This window comes from Pristiophorus japonicus, chromosome 5 (assembly GCF_044704955.1).
Source record: "Pristiophorus japonicus isolate sPriJap1 chromosome 5, sPriJap1.hap1, whole genome shotgun sequence".
NCBI classification, from domain to species: domain Eukaryota; kingdom Metazoa; phylum Chordata; class Chondrichthyes; family Pristiophoridae; genus Pristiophorus; species Pristiophorus japonicus.
Genome location: NC_091981.1, coordinates 77,003,812 through 77,031,365, shown reverse-complemented (window position 1 = coordinate 77,031,365; position 27,554 = coordinate 77,003,812). Strand labels below are relative to the sequence as shown.

The window sequence follows — 27,554 nt, the reverse complement described above, 5'->3', positions numbered from 1 at the left end:
GTGGGGGGGGAAAGGAGAAGTGGGGGGGGGAAAGGAGAAGTGGGGGGGGGAAAGGAGAAGTGGGGGGGGGAAAGGAGAAGTGGGGGGGGGAAAGGAGAAGTGGGGGGGGGAAAGGAGAAGTGGGGGGGGGGAAAGGAGAAGTGGGGGGGGGAAAGGAGAAGTGGGGGGGGGGAAGGAGAAGTGGGGGGGGGGAAGGAGAAGTGGGGGGGGGGGGGAAAGGAGAAGGTGGAGGGAGGCTTAACGGGCCGAGCCCAAGACTTCGTCCCCAGCACCAGATTTACAGGCAGGTGGCGTTGGGTCAGGTCGGCTAGGGGAGAGGAAGGGAGGCCGGGTCAGGAGGAAGGGAGCGCGGGTTGGGTCAGGGGGGGGGGGGGGGGGGGGGGGCGGGCAGAGGGAGGTCAGGTCGGTTCGTGTCGGGGGGAGGGAGGTCAGGTTGGGTCGGGTCCGGGTCGGGAGCGCGGGTCCGGGGGGGCGGTGTGGTGGGTGGGAGGTCGGTTCGGGTTGGGGGGGGGGGGGGGGGGGGGGGGAGAGCACGGGTCGGGTCTGGTGTGGGGGGGGGGGGGGCGGGAGTCGGGTCAGGAGGAAGCAGGAGCTGGCCGTGGGAGGAGCCTTATTCACGCAGCCCGTGAGCCCATTCAGCCAGGGCTAGGGGCTGCGTGCTTCGGGCCCCTCACACACAGTTTTGGGCACCTGGAGCTACTGCACATGCGCGCCCACTGTAGCGCGCATGTGCAGAGGTCCCGGCACTGTTTTCAGCACACGGACCTGTCTCCGGCCCCTACAGCTCGTGCTGCGCCGCGCCCGGCTCCAGAGGACCAGCAGGGAGCCGGAGAATTTGCAAGTTTTTTTTAGGCGCACTTTGTGGCGCGAAAAACGGGCATCCAGGTCGGGGCTGCGCCGTTCTAGACGCGGCCCGAAACTTGGGCCCATAGCAACTACCTTATCATGGGAAGATGGCAATTGAACCTAAACAAAGGCAATTCTTCCGAATTAAGAAATGTTAACACGGAGGGCATATCTGCCACGAGAGGTTTAGCTCCTTATATAGAAATCAATTTCAGAAATAGTTAACAAATTGTACACCTTTTAACAGGAATAATTATTTTCTACATAGTGAAGTGTAAACTCCTAAAGCAGGACTTAGCCATGAGTTTGAAAACTATAATTTGATAATTGCACTTAAAATTCCTAAAATGACAAGGGGCCTCCCATTTAAAACTGATGAGAAATTTCTTCTCAGAGGGTTGTAAATCTGTGAAATTCTCTGCCTCAGAGAGCTGTGGAGGCTGGATCATTGAATATATTTAAGGCGGAGATAGACAGATTTTTGAACGATAAGGGAGTAAAGGGTTATGGGGAACGGGCAGGAAAGTGGTGCTAGTCTATGATCAGATCAGCCATATTATTGAATGGCAGAGCAGGCTCGAGGGGCCAAATGGCCTACTCCTGCTCCTATTTCTTATGTTCTTATGTAATGGTCTAGTTAGCCACCATCTAAATATTCTGGACTAGTGCTCCCAAGGGACTATCCCCAAGAAACCAATCTGTTCAGAGAATGTCTATCTCACACAGTATCCTCCATATGTCCTCTGTACAAATATGAAATCATAAAATAGGTCAATATCTCTCAGTATCCTCCACATGTCCACTGCACATATGAAATTATAAAACAGGTCTTCTGATCATTCACAGACAGCAATATTATAGTCACACTAGAGGGAAGGGCTCATTTCAAGTTGGTTTATTGTTTATTTTTCTTCCTCTTCTTTGTTTCAGCACTCATTTTCCTCTTGTGTAGAATTTTACTCTCTGTCTTCTTTGTGTGTTCAGCTCCATCCAAGGGAGTCAATTTTATTTTATTTTTCTTTTCTTTACAATGTTTATTGGTAGCTACATCTTTTGCAACAGAAGAAATGCAGGGAAATAATTAGAAACACTAAGCAATCAGACAGCCATGAAATACCAAATTAATATTCAGTGACAGTAACATTCTAATTCCTCACATTTGGGATGTAAAGATCGTTTACAGTAGGATTTTGATTTCAAGCTGAAATGTAGGTTTGTTATTTTGGTGAGCAGACAGTTATCGAAATATAGATTATAACTACAAATCATTACTTTGTTTATAAAGCAATAAATCACAGATCTAATTTTCATTTGTTATGGGTGTGGTAGGAGAATAATCTTAGGAGAAGTGAAAAAAGAGAAAAAAGATTTTCACCAGGAAATTATTTTTGTTTGTGAAATTAAATACCAAATTTCAAGTGTGAAACACTGGCTGGGTTCACAAAATTTACTATCCAATTAAACAATTAAGTTATATAGGAACAGAAGCAGGCCATTCAGTCCCTTACGCCTGTTCCACCATTCAATATGATCATCGCTGATCTGTACCTCAAATCTGTTTACCCGCCTTTGATCCATATCCCTCGATACCGCCCCCTTTGGGGGTTGGGGGGATGGTAATAATTACCCATTTCCACTAACCTTCATATGAAAAAATGCTTCCTGATTTCACTCCTAAATGGCTAAGCTCTAATTTTAAGATTGTGTCCTGTGTTCTCCCACCAAAGGAATTAACTCCCATCAAATCTGTTTATTATTTTAAATACCTCATTAGATCACTCTTCAAACCTTTTAATCTCAAGGCAATACAACCCAAGATTATGAAACATGTGCTCATAATTTAACTTCTAAAGCCCTGATATAATTCTGACCAATCTGCACTGTACTCCCTCCAAGGCCAATATATCCTTCCCGAGGTGCGGTGCCCAAACTATTCCAGATGGGGTCTGCCCAAGGCACTATACAACTGAAACATACCTCCCTCCCCTTTGTATTCTAACCCCCTTGAGATAAAGGCCAACATCCCTTTTTAATTACTTTTTGTAATTGTACATCCAAAATCAATTTGCTCCTCCAGTTTCTAATCTCTCGCCATTAAGAAAATATTCTGATTTGTCTTTTTTGGATCCAAAGAGATTTACTTTACACTTTTCCACACTGAACTCCACCCGTCAGAGTTTTGTCCACTCACTTAATCTGTTTATGTCGCTTTGCAACTTCTTGCTCCCATCAATACACATTACTACTGTTTCTTAATTTAGTGTCATCTGCAAACTTGGATATAAAACTACCTATTCCTGAATATATATGGTAAAAAGCTGATGCCCCAGTATAGATCCCTGGGGAACACCGTTGTCTTATCTTGCCAATCAGAGTAGGTTCTCTTTATCTTACCTCCCAACTAGTTATCAATACATGTCACAAGGTTACCATGGGCTTTCATTTTTGCTATTGCCATTTATTTTTTTTAAATTGAGTATTTATGGTCAATGTTGCAGAATGGAACACATTTCTACTTTGAGCAACCAATCATTTCCAAGTCAGATAGAGTGGAGGCCAGACCCACAATAACATTTCTTCCAGGCTTCCAACAACCACCTCCCTTAATCTAAACCTCTGGAGAGTCACTCGAATTGTACAATTAAAGAGCGTCCATTTCCCAGACATCTGACACCTTTTCTAAATTAGCAACGGGCATCAGTCATCATCGAATAACACAGCACAGAAGGAAGGAGGCCATTCAGCCCAATGACCCCATGTTGGCTCTTTGAAAGATCTATCCCCAATTAGTCCAACTCCCCTGCTCTTCCCCGTAACACTGAAACTTTTTCCCTCCTTCAAGTCTTTTTCGAATTCCCTTTTGAAAGTTACTATTGAATCCACTTCCATCAGTTTCAGGTAATGCATTCCAGATCATAACTCGCTGCGTAAAATTTATTTGTTTTAGGTCGCCTCTGGTTCTTTTGTCAATTAAATCTGTGTCCTCTGGTTACCGATTTTTCTGCCACTGGAAACAGTTTCGCCTTAGTTCGTCAACCCTTGATAATTTAAAACATCCCTTTCAAATCTTCTCATAACCTTCTGCCCCAAGGAGAATAACCCCAGCTTCTCTAGTTTCTCCACTGTACTGCAGTAGAGAGACCTGGGGCTCCTGTGCATGAAACACAAACAGTTAGTATGCAGGTACAGCAAGTAATCAGGAAGGCAAATGGAATGTTGGCCTTTATTGCAAGGGGAAGAGAGTATAAAAGCAGAAAAGTCCTGCTACAACTATAGAGGGTATTGGTGAGGCCACACCTGGACAGTTTTGGTCTCCGTATTTAAGGAAGGGTATACTTGCATTGGAGGCTGTTCAGAGAAGGTTCACTAGGTTGATTCCGGAGATGAGGGGTTGACTTATGAGGATAGGTTGAGCGTATACACACTGGAGTTCAGAAGAATGAGAGGTGATCTTATTGAAACATGTAAGATAATGAGGGGTCTCAACAAGGTGTATGCAGAGAGGATATTTCCACTCATAGGGGAAACTAAAACTAGGGGACATAGTCTTAGAATAAAGGGGCCGCCCATTTAAAACTGAGACGAGGAGAAATTTCTTCTCTCGGAGGGTTGTAAATCTATGGAATTCTCTGCCCCAGAGACCTGTGGAGGCTGGGTCATTGAATATATTTAAGGCGGAGAGAGACAGATTTTTGAGCGATAAGGGTTATGAGGAGCGGGCAGGGAAGTGGAGCTGAGTCCATGATTAGATCAGCCATGATCTTATTGAATGGCGCAGTAGACTCGAGGGGCCAAATGTCCTACTACTTCTCCTATTTCTTATGTCCTTATGTCCACATAACTGGATATCCGCACCCCTGAGTGAATCTCCTCTGCACCCTCTCCAAAGCCTTGACATCCTTCCTAAAGTGAGGTGCCCAGAATGGAACACAATACTCCATCCAGCAGGGGTACAATCAGTATTTTATAAAGGTTTGGCATAACTTCCTTGCTTTTGTATTCTATGCCTCAAGGATCCAGCATACCTTTTTAACAGCTTTCTTAACTTGTCTTGCCACCTTCAAAGATTTGTGCATGTACACCCCCAGGTCTCTCTGTACCCACACCACTTTAAAATTGTGCCATTTAGTTTACATTGCATCTCCTCATTCTTCCTACCAAAATGACTCACTTCACATTTCTCTGCCCAATTCACCAGTTTGTCTATGTCCTCCTGAAATCTATTACTATCGTCCTCATTGTTTACTACATTTCAGAGTTTTGTCTCATCTGCAAACTTTGAAACTATGCCCTGTATGCCCAAGTTCAGCCCTGTATGCCAAGTCCAGGTCATTAATATAGATCAAAAAGAGCAATGGTCCTAGTACCTACCCCTGGAGGACACCATTGTATACTTTCCTCCAGTTTGATAAACATTCACCACTACTCGGTTTTCTATATCTTAGTCAATTTTGTATCCACACACCCTTTAATCTTATGGGCTTCCATTTTGCTATTATGTGGCACTTCAAACACCTTTTGAAAGTCCACGTACACGTCAACTCTAATCAATCCTCTCTGTTACTTCATCAAAAAACTCAATCAAGTTAGTCAAACACAATTTGCCTTTAACAAATCAGTGCTGACCTTCATTTATTAACCCATATTTTTCCAAGTGCTAATTAATTTTGTCCCAGATTCATGTCTCAAAGTTTCCCCACCACCACCGTTAGGTTGTCTAGCCTGTAGTTATCTGGATTATATTTGCTTTTTTTTTTGAACAGGGTTGTAACATTTTAATCCTCCACTTTTCTGGCACCACTCCTATATCTAAGGAGGATTGGATGATTGTGGCCAGAGCCTCCATAATTTCCAGCATTACTTCCCTCAGCAACCTAAGATGCATCCCATCTCTACCGCGTGACTTTTCTACCTTGAGTGCTGCCAACCTTTTAAGTACCTCCTCTTTATCTATTTTTATCCTATCCAATTTTTCCATTACCTCCTCCTTTACTGTGACATTGATAGCATCCTCTTCTTTAGGTGAAGACAGATACAAAGTACTAATTTAGTACTTCAGCTTTGCCCTCTGCCTCCACAAAAAGATCTTTTTGGTCCCAAATCAGCTCCACTGTTCAATTTGACTACCCTTTTACTATTTACGTTTATAAAAGACTTTTGCATTCCCTTTAATGTTGCCCACTAATCTATTCTCACATACACTCTTTGGCCCCTTATTTCCTTTTTCAGTTCTCTTCTGTACTTTCTTTATTCAGCATGGTTCTCAACTATATCATCAACCTAACATTTATCATAAGCCTCCTTTTTTTGTTAAATTTTAATCTCCATCTTCCAGGGAGCTCCAGCTTTGGATGCCCTTACTTTTCCATTCATGGAACTAATCTGCACCCAAACTATATCCACTGTGATGGCCTCTCATTGCTCATTTACAGTTTTACCTGCCAATCTTTGATTCCAATCCACATGGGCCAGTTCCCTTTTCAACTCATTGAAATTAGCCCTCCCTCCAGTTGAATACTTTCACATTTGATTTTTCCTTTTCCATTTCCATAACTACTCTAAACCTAATGATATTGTGAGCACAGTTTCCCAAATGCAGCCCCACTTCATTCCCCAGAACTAGATCCAGCACCGTTTCCTCCTTATTGGGCTGGAAACATACTGATCAAGAAAGTTCTCTTGTATACATTTCAGGAATTCCTCCCCCTCTTTGCCCTTGACACTTATTTTCCCAGTGTATATTACGATAATTGACATGCCCTATTATCACTACTCAAATGTTCTTGCACCTTTATGGAGTTTGCTCCTCAATCTCCTTCCCGCTATTTGGAGACCTCTCGTATACACCCAGCAGCATAAGCAGCTCCTTTACTGTTCCTTAATTCTAACCAAGTAGATTCCGTCTTTGAACCCTCATCCCTTTCCAGTGCTGGAACAGTATCTTTGATCAATACGGGCATCCACCCCTCTGTTTTTCCTTCCTTATCTTTCCTGAATATCTTGTAGCCAGGAATATTAAGTTCCCACTCCCACCCTTGATTGAGCCAGGTCTCCGCTATTGCCACTATATCATAATACCATGTGGCTACTTATGCCTGCAGCTCACCAACTTTATTTACCACGCTCCATGCATTTCAAACCCGCCTTTGTCTGCTTTGCCTTTCTCCCCTGTCTGATCCTTCCTATTTCTGAACTACGCTTTATTCTAATGCTGTTGTCTCTCCAGTCATCTGTGCATCTTGTTTCTCCTCTCTAATGCTTCATCCTGATTTCCCTCCCCTTGCCAAATTAGTTTGAAAGTGAGACTCCAACTGAATGCCTGTCAAAGGCCCATGGCCACAAAGAACTGGATTAAGGATGCCTAAACTCATTTCACACAAGAGCCTTACAGAATTTAGCTTTAATACACTATCACTCAATAGGCTACATTGTCATTCATCATGATCTCATTTTACATAAAAGTAATTCCTTTCAAGTAAGGTTTTTTTCCTTCTAATAACAGCCCTTGAAGTATTTTAGAACTCAAAGACATGAAGTGCATATAATTATGGATAATATTCAAGGACTGTTCTTTGTTAGCTGAGCAATCTGGCAAGATTGTTAGAGTTGTTAACCATGAGGTTGTCAGGAGGTCTAGGGAAATACTACCTTGGACCAGTCTATCTGAAGTTTTCAGCTACGCACTATTGAAACAAACACTAAAAATTTGCAGTAATTGTGGTCAACGCTACAAACTTTGTTCCCTAGCCACTGACTCCATCCCTCTCCCGAATATCTATTTGAGGCTGAACCACACTGTTCGCAACAGTGGTGTCATATTTGACCCTGAAATGAGCATCCGACCACATATCCACGGCATAACTAAGACCGCCTATTTCCACCTCCGTAACATCGCCGTCTCCGCCCTTGCCTCAGCTCATCTGCTGCTCATCCTCTGTTACCTCTAGACTTGACGATTCCAACTCACTCCTGCCTGGCCTCCCATGTTCTGCCCTACATAAACTTGTCAGCCAAAACTCAGCTGCCCATGTCATAATTTGCACCAAGTCCCGTTCGCCCATCACCCCTACGCTAGCTGACCTATATTGGCTCCCCATTAAGCAATGCCTCGATTTAAAAATTCTCATCCTTGTTTTCAAACCCCTCTCTCTGTATAAATCTCATCCAGCCTCGCCACCCCCCCCCTCCCCCGCCGCGATATCTGCGCTTCTCTAATTCTGCCCTCTTGAGCATCCTTGATTACAATCGCTCAACTATTGGTGGCTGTGTCTTCTGTTGCCTAGGCTCTAAGCTGTGGAATTCCCTGCCTAAACCTCTTTGCCTCTCTTTCCTCCTTTAAGACACTCCTTAAAACCTACCTTTTTGACCAAGCTTTTGGTCATCTGCTGTAATTTCTCCTGTGTAGCTCGGTGCCAAATTTTGTGTCATAATTCTCCTGTGAAGTGCCCTAGGACTACATTATCCGCTATATAAATACAAATTGTTGTTTTTGTTGTTGTAATACCAGAATGTTGAGGGTAGTTTTATTACTTCAGTGGCAATTCTTTACAGGACTATAGGGAAAGAGTACTCCCCCATAGCCCTGCAAAGAATTACCACTGAAGTAATAAAAGTACCATCAACATTTTGGTATTACAACAACAAAAACAACAATTTGTATTTATATAGCGCCTTCAATGTAGTAAAACATCCCAACTAAAAATGGCAGTTATTCAAAATACAAATGTGGTGGAATTCCTCCCCCGTACCTTTACAGTGTGTGCCTTGTTCTTCAACCTCCTGTGCAATACTTGCACGGTCTGACAGCCACACAGCCAGACAGGTCAGTCGAGCTGAAGTATTTACTTCACTCAGCAGTAAGGGACTATTTTGAACCTGGAATGTACACAACAGACAAGGATATAAATTGCATGCATCATCTACAGAGGCAAAATAGAGATCTTTAAATCAGTAATTCTTTCCCATATTTAAACATCACTTCCTCAAACTTGTGAGAGGGGAATGATATGCACAGGGCGGTCTTAAAGGGAGTGGACTTAAAAAGAATGGTTTATTTGGGAATTTGCAAAATGTGGGAATTTCTGGTATTGGGCAAGTAGAAGCTGTACATAGTGAAATCTAGTTTAACATTTTGATTTAAACCTAGAACTTTAAAACTGTAGTTAACAGAAATTGTCTGCCAGTGGCAGTTAACTGTCAGTCAGCTGTAAGTATTTGTCTTGAATATGTGTTAATCTCAGAGAATAGGGGAGCAGAGTCAACACTTGTAAACTGGTTGTAGATCTTAAGTCAACAGTTTTTCAGAGCACAGAGCGGTCTTAAAAGAGAGCGGACTTAAAAGGGAATTTGGAAAGAGCGGGAAGGAGTTACAGCTTTTTGTCCACACTATTTGTTGTGTTTTGTGTTACAACAGAGGCAAAAATCGAAAGTATGATGCGGCTCAAGGGAAATAGCTGATTGGCGAGTGGCCAGTGAGTGTTTCTGTCTTCTAGTTAAGTTTATTTCATAGTCAAATAGTTCATAGTTAAGTTCATAGTCAAGTTCATAGCAAAATAACGAGAGGCATGGCAGGGCAGCTCAGTCCTGTGGAGTACACATCCTGTGGCATGTGGGAAGTCCTGGACACTTCGCGTAGCCTGGAAGACCATGTGTGCAGGAGGTGTCTCCAGCTGCAGCAACTTGAGCTTCGGGTTTCGGAGCTTGAATGGCGACTGCATCCGCGAATCTGAGAATTTTGTGGATAGTATGTTTCTAGAGATGGTCACCCCGCAGCTAAAGAGTGTGCATCTAAAGAGGAAGTGCGTGACCACCAGACAGAAGAGGACGACTAGGAACTAGGCAGGTAGGGCAGGAGTCTCCTGAGAGCATCTCGCTCTCCAACCAGTATTCTGTTCTGAGTGCTGGTGAAGGCGATGGTGCCTCTGGGGATTGCAGCCAGAGTCACATCCACGGCACCACGGGTGGCTCAGGTGCATAGGGGGCGCGGAGAAAGAATAATCATAGAATCATAGAAATTTACAGCACGGGAGGCGGCCATTTCGGCCCATCGTGTCCATGTCAGCCAACAAGAGGCTTTCCAGCTCTGGGTCCGCAGCCCTGTAGGTTACAGCGCATCAAGGTGTACTTTTTAAATGTGGTAAGGGTTTCTGCCTCTACCACCCTTTCAGGCAGAGAGTTCCAGACCCCCACAACTCTCTGGGTCAAGAGATTCCGCCTCAAATCCCCTCTAAACCTTCTACCAATTACTTTAAATTTATGCCCCCTGGTGGTTGACCCATCTGCTAAGGGAAATTAACCCTTTCTATCCACTCTATCTAGGCCCCTCATCATTTTATACATCTCAATGAGGTCGCCCCTCAGCCTTCTCTGTTCCAAGGAAAACAAACCCAGCCTATCCAATCTGTCCTCAAAGCCAAGATTCTCTATTCCCGGCAACATCCTCATAAATCTCCTCTGTACCCTCTCCAGTGCAATCACATCCTTCCTGTAATGCGGTCACCAGAACTAGTGTTTTATACAGTTCAAGCATTACCCGACCTGCTTTTATATTTTATGCCTCGGCTAATAAAGGCAAGCATTCCGTATGCCTTCTTAACCACCTTATCTACCTGGCCTGCTACCTTCAGGGATCTATGGACATGAACGCCAAGGTCCCTTTGTTCCTCTACACTTCTGTGTCCTACCATTTAATGGGTATTCTCTTTCATGGTTAGCCCTCCACAAATGCATTACCTCACACTTCTCCGGACTGAATTCCATTTGCCACTGTTCTGCCCATCTAACATAAGAACATAAGAAATAGAAGCAGGAGTAGACCATACAGCCCCTCGAGCCTGCTCCGTCATTTAATACGATCATGGCTGATCCGATCATGGACTCAGGACCTACTCCTTGCCCACTCCCCATAACTCCTTATTCCCTTATCAGTTAAGAAACTGTCTTAAACTTATTCAATGACCCAGCTTCCACGGCTCCCTGAGGCAGTGAATTCCACAGATTTACAACCCTCTGAGAGAAGAAATTCCTCCTCATCTCAGTTTTAAATGGGCGGCCCCTTATTCTAAGATTATGCCCCCTAGTTCTAGTCTCCCCCATCAGTGGAAACATCCTCTCTGCATCCACCTTGTCAAGCCCCCTCATAATCTTATACATTTCGATAAGATCACCTCTCATTCTTCTGAATTCCAATGAGTAGAGACCGAATCTACTCAACCTTTCCTCATAAGTCAAACCCCTCATCTCCGGAATTAACGTAGAGAACCTTCTCTGAACTGCCTCCAAAACAAGTATATCCTTTCTTAAATATGGAAACCAAAACTGGACGCAGTATTCCAGATGTGGCCTCACCAATACCATGTATAACAGTAGCAAGACTTGTAGCAGTTGATTGATACCTTCCTGCAGTCTACAGCTTTCTTCTTCATTATCAACCACACCACCGATTTTAGTATCTGCTGCAAACTTCTTAATCATACCCCCTATATTCAAGTTTAAATCATTAATATATACCACAAAAAGCAAGGGGCCTAGTACTGAGCCCTGCGGAACCCTACTGGAAACAGCTTTCCAGTCACAAAAACACCCATCAACCATTACCCTCTACTTCCTGCCTTTGAGCCAATTATGGATCCAACTTGCCACTTTGCCCTGGATCCCATGGGTTTTACTTTTGTGACCAGTCTGCCATGTGGGACCTTATCAAAAGCCATGCTAAAATCCATATACACTACACCAAACTCACTACACTCATCGACCCTGCTTGTTACCTCCTCAAAAAATTCAAAAAAAGAATGGAAGAGCAATAGTGGCAGGGGATTCGCTAGTCAGGGGAGCAGACAGGCGTTGCTTCGGCCACAGACGTGACTCCAGGATGGTATGTTGCCTTCCTGGTGCCAGGGTCCAGGATGTCACCGAGTGGCTGCATGACATTCTGGGCAGAGAGGGGGAACAGCCAGAGGGCATGGTCCAGATTGGTACCAATCACATAGGTATAAAGAGGGATGAGGTCCTGCAGGCAGAGTTTAGGGAGCTAGGAGAGAGATTTAAAAGCAGGACCTGAAAGGTAGTAATCTCCGGATTACTGCCGGTGCCACATGCTAGTGAGTACAGAAATTGAAGGATAGAGGAGATGAATGCGTGGCTGGAGAGATGGTGCAGGCGGGAGGGCTTTAGATTCCTGAGGCATTGGGACTTTTTCTGGGGCAGGTGGGACCTGCATAAGCCGGAAGGGTTGCACCTCAACAAAGTCGGGACCAGTAGCCTCGTGGGAGTGTTTGCTAGTGCTGTTGAGAGGGTTTAAACTAGCTTGGCAGGGGGATGGGAACCAGAGAATAGATTCAGTGGGGAGAGAAGCAAAGCTGGAAATGGGCAGCAGAAAAGTAGAAAGTGAATTTGGAAGAAACAGGAAACAGGGGATGGAAAATAAACAAGAAGGGAGTTTGGCACCACTAAATGGTATATACTTCAATGCAAGGAGTATAGGGAATAAGGCAGATGAGCTGAGAGCACAGACAGACACTTGGCAGTACGATATTATAGCCACTACTGAGACATGGCTAAAAGGAGGACAGGTATGGCAGCTCAACATATAGAGAGGGGGTAAGAAAGGAGGGGGGAGGGGCAGTTGCAGTATTAACTAAACAATTACAGCTGTGAGAAGGGATGATATGTTAGAGGGGTCCATCAAACAAGGTCATATGGCTTGAATTAATAAACAAAAAAGGGGCAATCACACTGCTGGGAGTGTACTATAAATCCCCAAACAGTCAGAGGGAAATACAAGAACAAGTATAGAGCTGTAATAATGGGGGATTTCAACTACCCTAATATTAATTGGGAAAAAAAAAGCAGTGTGAATGGTACAGAGGGTGCGGAAATTAAAAAAATTGATTCAGGAGAACTTCTTTAGCCAGTATGTAACAAGCCCAACAAGGGAGGGACAGTACTGGACTTGGTTTTGAGGAATGAAATGGTGCAGGGGTATCAGTGGGAGAGCATTTTAGTGCTAGTGATCATAATTCAGTAAGATTTAGGGTAGTTATGGAAAAGAACAAAGGTGGAACAGGAAAAAAAGTTCTCAAATGGGGTAATGCCAATTTTGCTGAGCTGGGATTTGGCCAAGGTGGACTGGAAATGGTAAATCAGTGTCAGAGCATTCAAGGAGGAGATCCTGAAGCTACAGAGCAAGTATGTTCCCTTAAAAAAAGGGTGGGGCAAACAAATCTAGAGCCCCCTGGATGTCCAGGGATATAAGATAAAGAAAAAAAGGGAAGCTTACGACAGGTTCCGAGAACTCAATACTGCAGAGAATCTAGAGGAGTGTAAGAAGTGCAGCGGTGCAATGAAAAAAAGATATCAGGAATACAAAGAGGGAGCATGAAAGAATGTTGGCAAGCCAAATCAGGGAAAATCCAAAGCTGTTTTATAAATACATTAAGAGCAATGGGATAACTAGAGAAAGAGTAGGCCCTATTAGAGACCACAAAGGAAATCTGGTGTGGAGGCAGAAGATGTGGGTATGATTCTTAATGAATACTTTGCATCTGTTTTCACAAAAGAGAGCGGCGATGCAAACTTTGCAATGAGGGAGGAGGAGTGTGCAATATTAGACGAGATACAGTGAGAGGAAGTATTAAGGGGCTTAGCAGCTTTGAAAGTGGATAAATCCCCAGGCCCGGATGAAATCTATCCCAAGCTGTTAAGAGAAGCAAAAGAAGAAATAGAGGCTCTGACCATCATTTTCCAGTCCTCTCTGGCTACAGGTGCAGTGCCAGAGGACTGCTAATGTTGTACCCTTTGTTAAAAAAGGGAGAAATGGATAGACCGAGTAATTACAGGCCAGTCAGCCTAACCTCAGTGCTGGGAAAACTATTGGAAAAAATCCTGAGGGAAAGGATAAATCTTCATTTGGAAAGACATTGATTAATCAAGGACAGTCAGCATGAATTTGTTAAGCAAAGGTCATTTCTGACTAACTTGATTGAATTTTTAGAGGAGGTAGCCAAGAGGGCAGTGCGAATGATAGTGTATATGGATTTTAGCCAAGCTTTTGATAAGGTCCCACAGTGGTCACGAAAGTAAAAGCCTATGGGATCCAGGGCAAAGTGGCAAGTTGGATCCAAAATTGGCTCAGTGGCAGGAAGCAAAGTATAATGGTTGGTGGGTGTTTTTGTGATTGGGAGGCTGTATTCAGTAGGGTTCTGCAGAGCTCAGTGTATATGCTTTTCATGGTATATATCAATGACTTGGACTTGAATGTTGAGGGTATGGTTAAGAAGTTTGCAGATGGCACTAAAATAGGCTGTGTGGTTGATAACGAAGAAGAAAGCTGCGGATTGCAGGAAGATATCAATGTGTCAGGTGGGCGGAACAGTGACAAATGGCATTCAATCCGTGTGAGGTTATACATTTGGGGAAGTCTAACAAAGCAAGGGAATACACATTAAATGGTACAGCATTAAAAAATGTAGAGGAACAAAGGGATGTTGGAGTGCAGGTCACAGATCCCTAAAAGTAGCAGGCCAGGTAGATAAGGTGATTAAGAAGGCATATGGAATACTTGCCTTTACTAGTCAAGGTATGGAATACAAGAGCAAGGAAGTTATGCTTGAACTGTATAAAACACTGGTTAGGTCGCAGCTGGAGTACTGTGTGCAGTTCTGGTCACCACATGACAGGAAAGATGTGATTGCACTGGAAAAGGTGCAGAGGAGATTTACAAGAATGTTGCCTGAACTGGAGAATTTTGGCTATGAGGAAAGATTGGAGATGCTGGGTCTGTTTTCTTTGGAACAGAGGAGGCTGAGGGGAGATCTCATTGAGGTGTATAAAATTATGAGGGGCCTGGATAGAGTGGATAGGAAGGACCCATTTCCCTTGGCAAAGGGGGTCATAGATTTAAAGTAATTGGGGGGAGGGGATATGAGGGGAAATTTCTTTACCCAGAGAGTAGTGGGGGCCTGGAACTCACTGCCTGAAAGGGTGGTAGAGGCAGAAACCCTCACCACATTTAAAAAATACTTGGATGTGCACTTAAAGTGCCGTAACCTACAGGACTACGGATCAAAAGCTGGAAAGTGGGATTCGGCTGGATAGCTCTTGGTCAGTCGGCATAGACACGATGGGCTGAAATGGCCTCCTTCCATGCTGTAAATTTCTATGATTCTATGATCTTTAAATTCTGATCTGGCCAGCCAGAGACTCAAAATTAGTAAAGAGTGTCTTTACTTTCATCACTCTACTTTGAAACTAGACACAATCTTAAGTTTTAATGAGGTTTAATGCACAGAACACCACTGAGACAGCTGACCCCAAGTTCTGCATGACTTGAACATACTAAAAAGTGCAATGTTCCATATCCTTAACTTCTGTTTTATAGACTGGACACTTCGGTCCTCTCTTGCAATATTCAAACTTCCTATTTCAGAACAATCACATCTATTTGCTTGGTACAGATTCTGGCATAGTCCATTCTTAAATTAGGATTGTTCTATTTGACACATTGTCCACAAAATGGTGCAAATTCCTGCGTGGTAACTTCCTATGCACCTTCTTTGCACTCTTTCTTTGTTGAATGAAGGCTTGCTATATCAGACTTCTCACATGTTTCCCCAGCTGATTTTTAAAATTAATTTGGCTTGAAATACATTAAAACATTGCTGAGGTCTCGGCTGGTTAAAGTATGTTGATTTTATGCTTTATCTACTACTGACACAAACTATGAGTAAGCAGATGTGAATTTTTCTTCATAAAATAGTGCAAAGATTTCAATCAAATAAAACCTTGCCAGCATGGATTGCTGCAAAGCAATCAAGAGCAGGAACCCTGATCAATTATTCCATTGTAACCTGGGTTGTTGATGCCAAGTATAGCACCCCTACCACTGATCACACCGAGGTCATCTACTCAGCAGACGAAGAATCAAACATGGCACTTTTCCTGGCCCATCATTATAGGCAGTCCCTCGAAAATCGAGGAAGCAAGACTTGCTTCCACTCCAAAAGGGAGTTCTCAGGTGACTGAACAGTCCAATACAGGAATGACAGTCTCGGGCACAGGTGGGACAGACAGTCATTGAAGGAAAGGGTGGGTGGGGAGTCTGGTTTGCCGCACGCTCCTTCTGCTGCCTGTGCTTGTTTTCTGCATGCTCTTATGGACGAGACTCGAGGAGCTCAGCGCCCTCCTGGATGCTCTTCCTCCCAGGCGTCGGTGGGAATGTTGCACTTTATCAAGGAGGCTTTGAGGGTGCCCCTGAAATGTTTCCTCTGCCCATCTGGGGCTTGCTTGCCGTGTAGGAGTTCCGAGTAGAGCGCTTGCTTTGGGAGTCGTGTGTTGGGCATGCAGACAATGTGGCCCCCCCAACGGAGCTGGTCGAGTGTGGTCAGTGCTTCGATGCTGGGGATGTTGACCTGATCGAGAACACTGAAGTTGGTGTGTCTGTCCTCCCAGGGGATTTGCAAAACCTTGTGGGGACTTCGTTGGTGGTATTTCTCCAGCGACTTGAGGTGTCTACTGTATATGGTCCACGTCTCTCAGCCATATAGGAGGACTGGTATCACTACAGCCCCTGGCACCGCCTGATCTTCGAACACTCTCTTCCTCAGGTGACCGACGGCTGCGCTGACGCACCGGAGGCGGTGTTGAATCTCATCGTTGATGTCTGCCCTTGCTGTAATAGGCTCCCGAGGTATGAAAAGTGGTCCACGTTGTCCAGGGCCATACCGTGGATCTTAATAACTGGGGGGCGTGGGGGTAGTGCTGTGTGGCGGGGTCAGGTTGGTGGAGGACCTTTGTCTTACGGACGTTTAGTGTAAGGCCCATTGCTTTTGTACGCCTCGGTGAAGATGTTGACGATGACTTGGAGTTCAGCCTCTGAAAGTGTGCAGACGCCAGCGTTGTACTGAAGTTCGACGACAGAGGACGTGACCGTCTTGGATCTGGCCTGGAGGTGACGAAGGTTGAACAGGTTCCCATTGGTTCTATAGTTTAGTTCCACTCCAGTGGGGAGTTTGTTGAGTGGGAGGTTGAGCATTGCAGCGAGGAAGATCGAGAAGAGGATTGGCACGATGTCGCAGCCCTGCTTGACCCCGGTCCGGGCGTGGATTGGGTCTGTGGTGGATCCGTTGGTCAGGATCACAGCTTGCACATTGTTGTGGAGCAGGCGGAGAATGGCGACAAACTTTTGGGGCAGCCAAAACGGAGGAGGACGCTCCATAGTCCCTCATGGTTAACAGTGTCAAAGGCCTTTGTAAGGTCAAAGAAGGCCATGTACAAGGGTTGGTGCCTACACAATTCAGACGCTGACTGGAAACATAGGAAGTAGGTGCAGGAGTCGGCCATTTGACCCTTCGAGCTTGCACCACCATTCAATATAATCATGGCTGATCATGCAACTTCAGTACACCATTCCTGCTTTCTCTCCATACCCCTTGATCCCTTTAGCCGTAATGGCCACATCCAACTCCCTTTTGAATATATCCAACGAACTGGCCTCAACGACTTTCTGTGGTAGAGAATTTCACAGGTTCACAATTCTCCGAGTGAAAAATCAGTGGAGCTCAAAAATTGTAGTTCAAATAAAGGTTGATATCATGACAGTCTTCTCTGGCTGCCAAATACTAAGGGCCTGGTGAAATTTGTTTGGAGCACAACAAAAAAGACCCTATCCATCATTCAGCACAATCTACAAAATCTCAGAGACCAAAATGATGCTGATAGAAACATAGAAAATAGGTGCAGGAGTAGGCCATTTGGCCCTTCGAGAATGCACCACCATTCAATAAGATCATAGCTGATCATTCACCTCAGTACCCCTTTCCTGCTTTCTCTCCATACCCCTCGATCCCTTTAGCCGTAAGGGCCATATCCAACTTCCTCTTGAATATATCCAATGAACTGGCATCAATAACTCTCTGCAGCAGGGAATTCCACAGGTTAACAACTCTGAGTGAAGAAGTTTCTCCTTATCTCAGTCCTAAATGGCCTACCCCTTATCCTAAGATTGTTTCCCCTGGTTCTGGACTTCCCCAATATCAGGAACATTCTTCCCGCATCTAACCTGTCCCATCCCGTCAGAATTGTATACGTTTCTATGAAATCCCCTCTCATGCTTCTGAACTCCAGTGTATAAAGGCCCAGTTGATCCAGCCTCTCCTCATAAGTCAGTCCAGCCATCCCTGAAATCAGTCTGGTGAACCTTCGCTGCATTCCTTCAATAGCAAGAACGCCCTTCCTCAGATTCCAAGTGAGGCCTCACCAAGGCCCTGTACAATTGCAGTAAGACCTTCCTGCTCCTATTCTCAAATCCCCTAGCTATGAAGGCCAACGTGCCATTTGCCTTCTTCACCGCCTGCTGTACCTGCATGTCAACTTTCAATGACTGATGAACCATGTCACCCAGGTCTCGTTGCACCTCCCCTTTTCCTAATCTGTCGCCATTCAGATAATATTCTGCCTTTGTGTTACTGCCTCCAAAGTGGATAACCTCACATTTATCCACATTATACTGCATCTGCCATGCATTTGCCCGCTCACCTAACCTGTCCAAATCACCCTGCAGCCTCTTAGCATCCTCCTCACAGCTCACACCGCCACCCAGTTTAGTGTCATCTGCAAACTTGAAGATATTACATTCAATTCCTTCATCCAAATCATTAATGTATATTGTAAAGAGCTGGTCCCAGCACTGAGCCCTGCGGCACTCCACTAGTCACTGCCTCCCATTCCGAAAAGGACCCGTTTATCCCGACTCTCTGCTTCCTGTCTGCCAACCAATTCTCTATCCACGTCAGTACATTACCCCCAATACAATGTGCTTTGATTTTGCACACCAATCTCTTATGTGGGACCTTGTCAAAGGCCTTTTGATGTAGCAGATAGTAATGTCACGGGTGCACTGTGGGACAAGAGGGTCTGGAAGTCGAGACATATTTTTTTTCTGAGCAATTAGACAATATGCCTGAAGCGGGAGTGCTTGATGACAATGTTGTAGCTGTATTGAACATCTTGGCTAGAGACGCGGCTAGTTCTGGAGCACAGGTCTTCACCACTACAGCCGGGACATTAGCAGGGCCTATAACCTTTGCTGTATCCTATGCACTCAGCATTGCTTAATCTCATGTGAATTAATTGGCTGATGACTGGCTTCTGTGATGGTGGGGACCTCAGGAGGAGGCCAAAAGGGATCATCCACTTGGCACTTCTGGTTGAAAATGGTTTCAAATGCTTCAGCCTTGTTTTCTGCACTCAGATGCTGGGCTCCGCCATCATTGAGGATGGGGATGTTCATGAAGCCTCCTCCTCCTGTTAGTTGTTTAATTGTTCACCATCATTCACGACTGGATATGGCAAGACTGCAGAGCTTTGATCTGATTCGTTGGTTGTGGGAATGTTTAGCTCTGACTATAGCATGCTGCTTCTGCTGTGTTGTAGCTTCACCAGTTTGGCATCTCATTTTTAGGCGTGCCTGGTGCTGCTCCTGGAATGCTTTTCTACACTCCTCATTGAATCAAGGTTGGTCCCTTGGCTTGATGGTAGAGTGAAGGATATCCCGGGTATGGATGCTCAGTTTCAAACTGCTAAATTGGTTTTACGTCTATCCCATTTTGTACAGTGGCAGTGCCACATAACACAATGGAGTGCGTGAAGGTGTCTCTAGAAGGACAGATCAAAGCTCTGCAGTCTTGCCATATCCAGTCGTGAATGATGGTGAACAATTAAACAACTAACAGGAGGAGGAGGCTTCATGAACATCCCCATCCTCAATGATGGCGGAGCCCAGCATCTGAGTGCAGAAAACAAGGCTGAAGCATTTGAAACCATTTTCAACCAGAAGTGCCAAGTGGATGATCCCTTTTGGCCTCCTCCTGAGGTCACCAATTTTCTCTCTAATTTTTTTTGTACTGAGCGAACCACAAACTCCTTTGAGCGTGACTTTTTGGTCTATGAGCAAATTTTACAACAACTTTTACAACAGCAACCACTGTTGCATATATACAGTAATGCCATACTGTCACAAATCATGAGACAATCAAACTCTTAAAAATCATGAAATAAGTTGCTCTTTTTTGGATAAAAAACCTCATTAGTGACTTTATTTAATCTTTAACAGGTCACAGTTCTTATAAAAACTATATTACACGTGTCTAGTGTTAGAATTTGCTGTGCGTCAGCCAGTCAGATGTCACAAGGTTATAATATCTCAGGGATTACTGTCCGATTAGGATATGCTAACACTGAAAATTAGTCAGGACGATAGGGGAGTAGGAAAAAGCAAATGAGTTTGCAACATCCCATTTGCAGTGTTAATAGCAGATTGGCCAGAAGAAGAGGCGCGCAATTATGCATTCTGGGCATCATGTGATATGACCAACACCTGCAGAAGCCAAGCTCGATCATTTTGGGACTCTCTCTGTCTTCTCCTTTAAGGGATGGTGATACAAGAGTCTGGGACTTTGGCTGAAAAGTATAATTCTGTGAATATGACCATGTCAAGCTATTGCTTGACTAGTCTGTGGGACAGCTCTCCCAAATTTGACACAAGCCCCCAGATGTTAGGGAGGACTTTGCAGGGTCGACTGGGCTGGGTGTGCCTTTGCTGTGTCCGAACTGGTGCCTAGGTCAATGCCAGATGGTCCGTCCGGTTTTATTCTCATTGTTGTTTTTCATAGCGGTTTGATACAACAGGCTGGCTTGCTAGGCCAATTCAGAGGGCAGTTAAGAGTCAACCACATTGCTGTGGGTCTGGAGTCACATATAGGTCAGACTGAGTAAGGACAGTAGATTTCTTTCCCAAAAGGACATTAGTGAATCAGATCGGTTTTTACGACAATCAGGTAGTTTCATGGTCACCATTACTAATACTAGGTTTGTATACTAGATTTATAGAATTAATTAACTGAATTTAAATTCCCCAGCAGCTGTGGTGGGATTTGAACTAATGGTCCCGATCTCTGGATTACAAGTTCAGTAATTAGTTCTTTTATCAGGCTTCGGCAGGATCTCCATTGTCTGGTTGTCACTGACAAATTCACCAAGTGGATTGAGGCTTTTCCCTGTAAAACCAACATGGCCTTAACCGCCGCTCATTGAGTGAGGCATTCTGCAGGTGGGGAGTGCCAGTGTAGGTCGACAATGACCAGGGCTCCCATTTTACTGGTAAAGTTTTTATGCAAGTACAAAAACTTTTGAAAATTGGACATAAATTGGTGTGTCACAACCCGCAGTCCTTGGAAGGTGCAGAAAGGGATTTAAATCCTATCCTAAAAACAATGTTTAAAAATGTAAAAATACTTAATTGGAGGAAGGCAAATTTCTGTGGGTTGAGAATAGAGCTGGCCCCGGTAAATTGGAATCAAAGATTGACAGGCAAAACTGTACTTGAACAATGGGCTGTCTTTAAAGAGGAGATGGTTCAGGTACAATCGAAGTACATTTCCACAAGGGGCAACGGTAAGGCAACTAAATTTCTATGTTTCGATGTAAAGCCAGAGCTCCCTGGATGACAAAAGAGATAGAGAGAAAGATGGAGCAGAAAAGGAGTGCGTATGGCAAATGCCAGGTTGAGAATACAAATGAGAATCAGGCTGAATATAGAAAGTTCAGAGGGGAAGTGAAAAAGGAAATAAGAGGGGCAGAGAGAGAGAGTATGGGAATAGATTGGCAGCTAACATAAAAGGGAATTAAAAAGTATTTTATAAGCATATAAATGGGCGAGGCTGCTTAGGGACCAAAAAGGAGACAAACACATGGAGGCAGAATGCATGGCTAAGGTACAAAGTGAGTATTTTGCATCAGTCTTCATTAAGGAAGAAAATGCTGCCAAAATCATATTGAAAGAGGAAGTAGTGGAGATATTAGATGAGATCAAAATTGATAAAGAGGAGGTACTGAAATGGCTGTCTGCACTTAAAAGTTGATAAGTCACCCAGAAGTTAAGTAGGAAACCGCAGAGGTACTGGCCATAATCTTCCAATCCTCCTTATATATGGTAGTGGTGCCAGAAGACTAGAGAATTGCAAATGCTACACCCTTGTTCAAAAAAGGGTGCCAGGATTAATCCAGCAACTACAGGCCAGTCAGTTTAACCTTAGTAACAGGGAAGCTTTTAGAAACGACAATCGGGGACAAAGTTAACAGTCACTTGGACAAGTGTGGATTAATTAAGGAAAGCCAGCACGGATGTGTGAAAGGCAAATCATGTTGAACTAACTTGATCGAGCTTTTTTTGATGAAGCAACAGAGAGGGTTGATAAGGGCAATGCGGTTGGTATACATGGACTTCCAAAAGACATTTGATAAAGTGCCACCCAATAGGCTTGCCAGCAAAGTTAAGCTCATGGAATAAAAAGGACAGTGGCATAAAAAATTGGTTAAGTGATAGGAAAAAAAAAAAAAGAGTGTAGTGGTGAACGGTTGTTTTTCAGACTGGAGGAAGGTATACATTGTTTTCCAGGGGTAAGTACTAGGTAAGTACTGCTTTTCTTGATATATATTAATGACTTGGACTTCAAGAAAACAGACAGGCTGGTGAAATGGGCAGATACATGGCAGATGAAATTTAACGTAGAAAAGTGTGGAGTGATACATTTTGGTAGGAAGAATGAGGAAACACAATATAAACTAAAGGGTACAATCCTAAAGAGGATGCATGAACAGAGAGACTTTGGGGTATAGGTGCACAAGTCACAAAGTGACAGGGCAGGTTGAGAAAGTGGTTAAAAAAAAAGCAGATGGGATCCTGGGCTTCATAAATAGTGGCATAGAGTAAAAAAGCAAGGAAGTTATAATGAACTTTTATAAAACACCGGTTTGGCCTCAACTGGAGTATTGTGTCCAATTCTGGGCAATACACTTTAGGAAGGATGTGAAAGACTTTTTTTTTTGCAGGGTTACGGGGAAAGGGTGGGGGAGTGGGACTAGTTAAAGTGCTCTTGCAGAGAGCCAGCACGGGCTCGACAGGCCAAACGGCCTCCTTCTGTGCTGTAACCCTTCGATAATTCTACGATTGAGTTTTGTGGAGAACTCCCGACTCAATGGGCAAAATACTACCAATGTGTCCCATGGCCATCTGGTTGACACCTCACTCAACAACAGATGTTTCCCCATACCAGGCCAGGACTGGCAGGCGAATGCTCACATCAGGACACCGGTTGTTACCCACGGCCACATTGCTTCTAATGGGAACGGACAACCAGTTGAACAAATACTTTGGTTCTGTCTTCACGAAGGAAGACACAAATAACCTTCCGGAAATATTAGGGGACCGAGGGTCTAGTGAGAAGGAGGAACTGAAGGAAATCCTTATTAGTCAGGAAATTGTGTTAGGGAAATTGATGGGATTGAAGGCCGATAAATCCCCAGGGCCTGATAGTCTGCATCCCAGAGTACTTAAGGAAGTAGCCCTAGAAATAGTGGATGCATTGGTGATCATTTTCCAACAGTCTATCGACTGTGGATCAGTTCCTATGAACTGGAGGGTAGCTAATGTAACACCACTTTTTAAGAAAGGAGGGAGAGAGAAAACGGGGAATTATAGACCGGTTAACCTCACATCAATAGTGGGGAAAATGTTGGAATCAATTATTAAAGATATAGCAGCGCATTTGGAAAGCAGCAACAGGATCGTTCCAAGTCAACATGGATTTATGAAAGGGAAATCATGTTGGACAAATCTTCTAGAATTTTTTTGAGGATGTAACTAGTAGAGTGTACAGGGGAGAACCCGTGGATGTGGTGTATTTGGACTTTCAAAAGGCTTTTAACAAGAGATTGGTGTGCAAAATTAAAGAACATGGTATTGGGGGTAATGTACTGACGTGGATAGAAAACTGGTTAGCAGACAGGTCCTTTTCAGAATGGCAGGCAGTGACTAGTGGGGTGCCACAGGGCTCAGTGTTGGGACCCCAGCTATTTACAATATACATCAATGATTTAGATGAAGGAATTGAGTGTAATATCTCCAAGTTTGCAGATGACACTAAGCTGGGTGGCGGTGTGAGCGGTGAGGAGGATGCTAAGAGGCTGCAGGGTGACTTGGACAGGTTAGGTGATTATACTGCATCTGCCATGCATTTGCCCAATGTGGATAAATGTGAGGTTATCCACTTTGGTGGCAAAAACACAAAGGCAGAATATTATCTGAATGGCGGCAGATTAGGAAAAGGGGAGGTGCAACGAGACCCGAGTGTCATGGTACATCAGTCACTGAAAGTTGGCATGCACGTACAGCAGGTGGTGAAGGCGGAAAATGGCACGGTGGCCTTCACAGCTAGGGGATTTGAGTATAGGAGCAGGGAGGTCTTACTGCAGTTGTACAGGGCCTTGGTGAGGCCTCACCTGGAATATTGTGTTCAGTTTTGGTCTCCTAATCTGAGGAAGGACGTTCTTGCTATCGAGTGAGTGCAGCGAAGGTTCACCAGACTGATTCCCGGGATAGCAGGACTGACATATGAGGAGAGACTGGATCAACTGGGCCTGTATTTACTGGAGTTTAGAAGGATGAGAGGGGATCTCAAACACATAAATTTCTGACAGGATTGGACAGTTTAGATACAGGAAGAATGTTCCTGATGTTGCGGAAGTCCAGAACCAGGGGTCCCAATCTAAGGATAAGGGGGAAGCCATTTAGGACCGAGATGAGGAGAAGCCTCTTCACTCAGAGTTGTTAACCTGTGGAATTCTCTACCGCAGAGTTGCTGACGCCAGTTCGTTGGATATATTCAAGAGGGAGTTAGATATGGCCTTTACGGCTAAAGGGATCAAGGGGTATGGAGAGAAAGCAGGAAAGGGGTACTGAGGTGATGGTCAGCCATGATCTTATTGAATGGTGGTGCAGGCTCAAAGGGCTGAATGGCCTACTCCTGCACCTATTTTCTATGCTTCTACAACTGGGTGAGACAAATAGTGGCATTATTGTTGTTGAATGAAACTAATTAGTTTATAGCTAGAAACACGAGTAAAAAGAAAAAGAAGTATTTCGATAAAAAATTATGTCCCTCGTATCATCAGATCAGAGACGTAGTAATAGTATTGAACTACAGTAAGAACGAACAGTTGTTTGACCCTTAAATGGAAAGATCCCGTCCCGATTGTGGACAGGGCAAGCCTAGCTATTTAACTAATTTGATTCACAGATAAAGGCAACAAAAAGATTACCAAATGGTACTACATCAGCTAAAAATGGTGGAACTGGCAACGAACACACACTCTGCTTGATTGACAGGTTCATAATGATCAGACTATTTAGTCTGTGGTGCTTCATGCTGGCAGCATCTGCCGATGTGAGCAGAGGAGGGCCGGATGAGAGAAAGTATGTGTGCAGAACGCTTTCAAACCACAATGCAGAAAAAGGACGATAGCTCCGGTGGCTGTCTATATCCTACACTGGAACATAACCATGTAGTACTAGAGGGGAAAGGGGTATGCCTAAAATGTACCTGCCAGATAGAGCAGGGTACAGCTATTGACTGGTATTGATTAGAGGAGAGGACCAGTGGGTGAAGGTGGGACAGGTGTTCCGCACCAAGAAAAGGATAAGTTGTGCTGGTCTTGGTTTTAACCTTATAATAACGGGATGTATATATGCTTAGCAAAGGAGGGTATCCTCCATCCGGGGGGGGGGGGGGGGGGGGGGGGGGGGAAACAGCTCCAATCATCCAGGAGCATTGTCTTACTCAAAGGTTGACCAAAGGACAAAAGAAAGGAGAACAATAGGGATCACCAATTGGAACAGGCAGGATGCCCCATTTTAGAAGAAGGATCCACCAATGAACTGGTTGTCTAAGACTCTGGACAAATGTTAACATAGAAACATAGAAAATAGGTGCAGGAGCAGGCCATTCAGCCCTTCTAGCCTGCACCGCCATTCAATGAGTTCATGGCTGAACATGAAACTTCAGTACCCCCTTCCTGCTTTCTCGCCATAACCCTTGATCCCCCGAGTAGTAAGGACTTCATCTAACTCCCTTTTGAATATATTTAGTGAATTGGCCTCAACTACTTTCTGTGGTAGAGAATTCCACAGGTTCACCACTCTCTGGGTGAAGAAGTTTCTCCTCATCTCGGTCCTAAATGGCTTACCCCTTATCCTCAGACTGTGACCCCTGGTTCTGGACTTCCCCAACATTGGGAACATTCTTTCTGCATCTAACCTGTCTAAACCCGTCAGAATTTTAAACGTTTCTATGAGGTCCCCTCTCATTCTTCTGAACTCCAGTGAATACAAGCCCAGTTGATCCAATCTTTCTTGATAGGTCAGTCCCGCCATCCCGGGAATCAGTCTGGTGAACCTTCGCTGCACTCCCTCAATAGCAAGAATGTCCTTCCTCAAGTTAGGAGACCAAAACTGTACACAATACTCCAGGTGTGGCCTCACCAAGGCCCTGTACAACTGTAGCAACACCTCCCTGCCCCTGTATTCAACAATGTGCCCTAGGAAATTTTCCATGTCGTTTAATTTTAGTAATGCAAGTCTGCCGATTTCGCTATGTCCAATAACTTATACTATCATCCCTTTTGACATCTAATCTATCCTGCCTTCCATCACAGACCTCCCCTTTTGTTCTTTCCTCCCCACCCCAACACGTCCCCCCGACCCACCCCGCCCCTCGAAACGTTAACTTTGTTTCTCTCCCAACAGATGCTGCCTTACCTGCTGAGCATTTCCAGCATTTTCTGTTTTTATTTCAGATTTCCAGCATCTGCTGTGTTTTGCCATTATAGTAGTGAAAGGTAAAATTAGTAGTGATATCAGAAAAGGGTTCTTCTTACAGAGTGACCAACATATGAATCGACTTCCAAATAGAAACACCGTAGAAGCTTCTCAGGAACAAGTGGATCTTTCTAGATGATGAATTTAGGTGGGTTGAATGACCTTGCTCAACTGTAACTATCTTACAATCCCTCGACCCCCATTGAGGCAGAACAGTTTTTATGTTTCTGGACTAGCATCTCGTCCCCTCCCCCATCATATTCCAGGGTGGATATTAAACATTCATAAAAACAAGATGATTTGCTTACCTTTTTAATGTCCACTCGCCATAGTTTAATGTAACCATCACTGGATGCTGTGGCAAGAACATGATTCTGAGCCACTTGGAAAAAGTCCATCACTTTCACTCTACAGAAAATTTGAAGAGTTGAAGTTAGATGTTTGGTATCTCAAGTACAGTACTCATTTAGAATCGTAACCAAATAGAGCATCCAGTGTAACGAAGAGATATTCCCAGCACTATGCAGGTTTGAGAAGATATTTCAAATCCCGCTGCTGAAAATGACTTTCCTTAATAGGGCCTATTAAGCCCGCTCTGTGCATTACCCGGCCCAATTAAATGATGCAGATCTGGTGACGTCATCAATGACGCACTTTCAGCTAGGATCTTTGAAAGGGGCCATGTCACATTGGATTTAAATGTCAATGCAACATAGTGCTAACCAACGGATCCACCACAGACCCAATCCACATCTGGACCGGGGTCAAGCAAGGCTGAGTCATCGCACAAACACTCTTCTTGATCTTCCTTGCTGCAATGCTCTCTCACCCTCAGCAAGCTCCCTGCTGGAATGGAGCTAAATTATAGAACAAATGGGAATCTGTTCAACCTTCCCGCCTCCAGGCCAAATCCAAGGTCGTCCCATCCTTTGTCGGTGCACACTGAGGCCGAACTCCAAGCCATCGGCCAACACCTTCACTGAGGCGTACGCGAGCATGG

The 27,554-nt window shown here is 44.4% G+C and overlaps 1 protein-coding gene across 4 annotated transcripts in view; it reads right to left on the bottom strand.

Annotated features, from left to right (window-relative positions):
* Window positions 1–576: 576 nt before the first annotated feature.
* Window positions 577–27,554, bottom strand: part of LOC139263833 (p21-activated protein kinase-interacting protein 1-like) — a 101,690-nt gene continuing 74,712 nt past the window's right edge. For 3 of the 4 annotated variants that reach the window (XM_070879890.1, XM_070879892.1, XM_070879891.1), the window contains 3 exons: window positions 26,863–26,962; window positions 8,595–8,721; window positions 577–1,896 (listed from right to left, as the gene is read on the bottom strand). In XM_070879890.1, coding sequence (XP_070735991.1) covers window positions 1,742–1,896; window positions 8,595–8,721; window positions 26,863–26,962 — 382 coding nt within the window. In that variant the 3' untranslated portion in view covers window positions 577–1,741. The remainder of the gene's footprint in view (window positions 1,897–8,594; window positions 8,722–26,862; window positions 26,963–27,554) is intronic. The other variant, XM_070879893.1, reaches the window with a different exon arrangement.